The sequence below is a fragment of the Carassius auratus genome, unplaced genomic scaffold, assembly GCF_003368295.1.
Source record: "Carassius auratus strain Wakin unplaced genomic scaffold, ASM336829v1 scaf_tig00011477, whole genome shotgun sequence".
NCBI classification, from domain to species: Eukaryota; Metazoa; Chordata; class Actinopteri; order Cypriniformes; family Cyprinidae; genus Carassius; species Carassius auratus.
The window spans coordinates 20001-23098 of NW_020524205.1; the positions used below are offsets into that span (position 1 = coordinate 20001).

Here is a 3098-nt window from a genome sequence, read left to right on the forward strand (position 1 = left end):
TATAATATATTTAATTATCAAGGATGCAGTAAAGACTTCTTTAATGTTACAAATCCCAGCATCAGGGTGTTTCAAACACTCATATTTGAGATGTTTGTGTCCTCTGTAAGATTGATAATGCAGCTGTGGCGCTCTCTAGTGCACGATTAGAGGGTTTACTAATATTGGAGACTCCCTTTGTACTTGATGTACAGTAACTGGGTCCTAAAACCAGCTATTTTTGTATTAAGGTTCACTCACTGAGAATCTGCAGTTTTATTACTTTTGGATATTTATGGTGTATATTGTTGTGTATAATGTGTATCGTTAACTAAAGTATGTCTAATTGTATAGTTTATATTGTGTATATCTGTTTATTTTCTGTAAGTTTGTAAAATTATATAGTGTGTTGGTGATGTAACAGTAAAAGTGATTTGATTTGATATAAAACATCTTGCAGTCCTCCCACCTGCAGCATCCTAACACACTTCCCTTTGCTCTGCAGGTCTGTGCAGCTGAACGGAGAGCCCTTGCGTATGGTGGATAATGAGACATTTCCTGAGCTGAAGCCACGGACGCTCAGGGCTGGAAGAACGATAGCCATGCCACCTGTATCTATCGGCTTCTACGTCATCAAGAATATAAATGCTTATGCCTGCCGCAGATAACACATACTGACCAGCTTCAGATGATCTTCATGGCCTTCTCCTCTTTTTATAAGCCCACAGAGATGTGGAAAATACCCCTTTGTTCAAGCAAGGGTTGCACTGAATGCTTCCAACAACATTTCTCCTCTTTTTACCACAAGAAAAGCTTGACTTGTGGAAAGTGAATGTATTTTGGTTGCCCATTTGTGGATTTTTTTGTCGCTTTTGGTAGCAGGAGTGTAATGAAGTCTCACAGTGCTTCACAGAGTGTCCCTGAGAGCTTTGTAATCCAATGTTGAAGACCAGCCTAAGCTATGAACTAAGTGCCAATGTGTGGTTCAGATGCGGTGGGATGATTACAAAGCAGAATGAGCTGAATTTGAACATTTTCCACTGCAATTTTGTGGGAAAATCTGTGCAATGGGTTTAAACATGGTAAAATTTGTTAAACAGATATGACAGCACTACATTCTCATTGGTAGCTAGAAACATGATCAGATTTGTCTAAATATATTAAGTGACAGCCGTTCCAGTTCTCTGTAGTTCTGTGGGTGTGGATTCTGTGTGGCCCTGTCTGTCAGCTTAATGTGATTCAGCAGAGTAGGACATGTTCCTGGATCAACATCCTTGTTGGTTCTTAAACAACATTCCAGCTCGACAGCCAATCAGATTTTAAGGTTAGATTTAAGGGGCTTGAACACTGTTCTTTTCAACCAATCATTTGTCTTTGATTTTAGAGGTAGGTCATGCTTAGGATTGCAAGTCTTAGAACTATGATTGCTTGCTAGAAATGTTGTTCCAGGACCAACAAGGGAGGTTAATCCTGCTAAATCACATTGTACAAATAACATATACATCTCTCTTGTGTACTTTTTTTTTTTGGATACTGGGGTCTAAAGCCGCTTCAAAATGCACAGGGCCAAAACCTGATCTGTTATCTTATTTTTTTTTCATCACAGAACAGTAAATATAAATCTCCTATTTAAAGCCAGCTTTATGAACTTATAACAGTTGACTTATGACCTGAAAATAGCTTGCATCTTGGGATCTCTATCCCATATTTTTTTTTTTTTTTGGTTGCTGCTTTACAATTTTAAACTGTATGATGATGAAGGTACTATGGGGTTTGCTAAATCGTCCTTATATTTTATTGCTAAAATAGAAAGGAATCACATAATACACAACTTACACACAACAATACACAATCTTTATGTGATTCATCAGTTCTCTGAGAAATACCGTTTATAACTGTAATGTTTACAAGTTTGATTGCCCATTATAGCTCAGACTCTTTTGAAGGCTAAATAGAAAGAGTAGGAAGTTTTTGAAGGTGTCTTTTTGCTTTATGAAGAACTGTGTATCATACAGTTTGTTGCGCTCAGGAAATTAGCTTGTCCATTAACGTCCTGTACATGCCACATTTTCTTTTATATATTTTAGCTTTAACATTGTGACCCTGAGCTTAGTTCTCCAGATTTATTTTTCTTTATTAACACTACCTTATTCTGTGTTGATACAGGGACCATGGAAAGTGTTAGACAATTAAGCCACACTTATAATAATTACTTTAGATCAATGACGTATTAGTTCAAGTGGTATTTATTTTTCAAGAACATAAAATTTAGCAAAAATACATTTTGAAAATTTAATGAAAAAAGACAAGTATCCTACATTCTGAAAAACTGCTATTTGGCTTGATATTTTGTTGTTTTGTTTTTTAAATATTTGTTTTTGAAAACAGTTTAAGTGTTGCCAAAGTGTGCAATTACTTTTAGGGCCACTATAAATCCCATGTACAGCGATTCATTTTTGCTGCTAGCTGTTTTGATTAATATTAAGCATGATGAGTGACAAAAAAAATGTACAGGGTACAAACCTTTTGTTATATTAATAAATGTACATACAATTGTGTGCTTTATCGCTCTATAAATAATATTTATATAAATGTATATGTGTGGTTATGAGTGTGTGTGTGTGTGAGTGTGTATATTTGGTCCACATTGGCAGATGATTATATTGTATTTTTTGTAAAACATACAGCAGAGACTGATGTTAATGTTTAGCAATGAAAATGTCTTTTTAAATTCAAATGTATTGAGTTGCTCACACTATGCACACCTGTGTTTCACAATGTTTTACATTGTATATTCTTTGATCACTCATTCACAATGCAAAAATAGTGATTCAGCATTCAAGCGAATTATATGAATTCTGTAAAAAGTTTTCCTCCTTGGGCTTGGCTGTTTATAGGGTTATGACAGCGTTTGATTTTCCAGGGTCAAAAGTTCTGTCAGTATCATAATGTTTCTTTAGATTCTAAAGATTCTGTTGTGGTTTTAGAGAATTGTAGGGTATTTGATTTGTAAAATGACACTTTTACAAGTTATTTTCCTCCTTGAATATTTTTATTGCAAATTTAGAGTTGTTAATATTTTTCAGTTAAAGAGCATTATTTTATTATGAAAATGGTTA

The 3098-nt window shown here is 34.7% G+C and overlaps 1 protein-coding gene across 1 annotated transcript in view; it reads left to right on the forward strand.

The window, feature by feature from the left end:
• Positions 1-3098, forward strand: part of LOC113073150 (inactive heparanase-2-like) — a 21940-nt gene extending 18842 nt beyond the window's left edge. Inside the window, exon 7 of the mRNA XM_026246019.1 lies at positions 485-3098. Within this exon, the coding sequence (XP_026101804.1) occupies positions 485-647 (163 nt within the window). The 3' untranslated portion in view covers positions 648-3098. The remainder of the gene's footprint in view (positions 1-484) is intronic.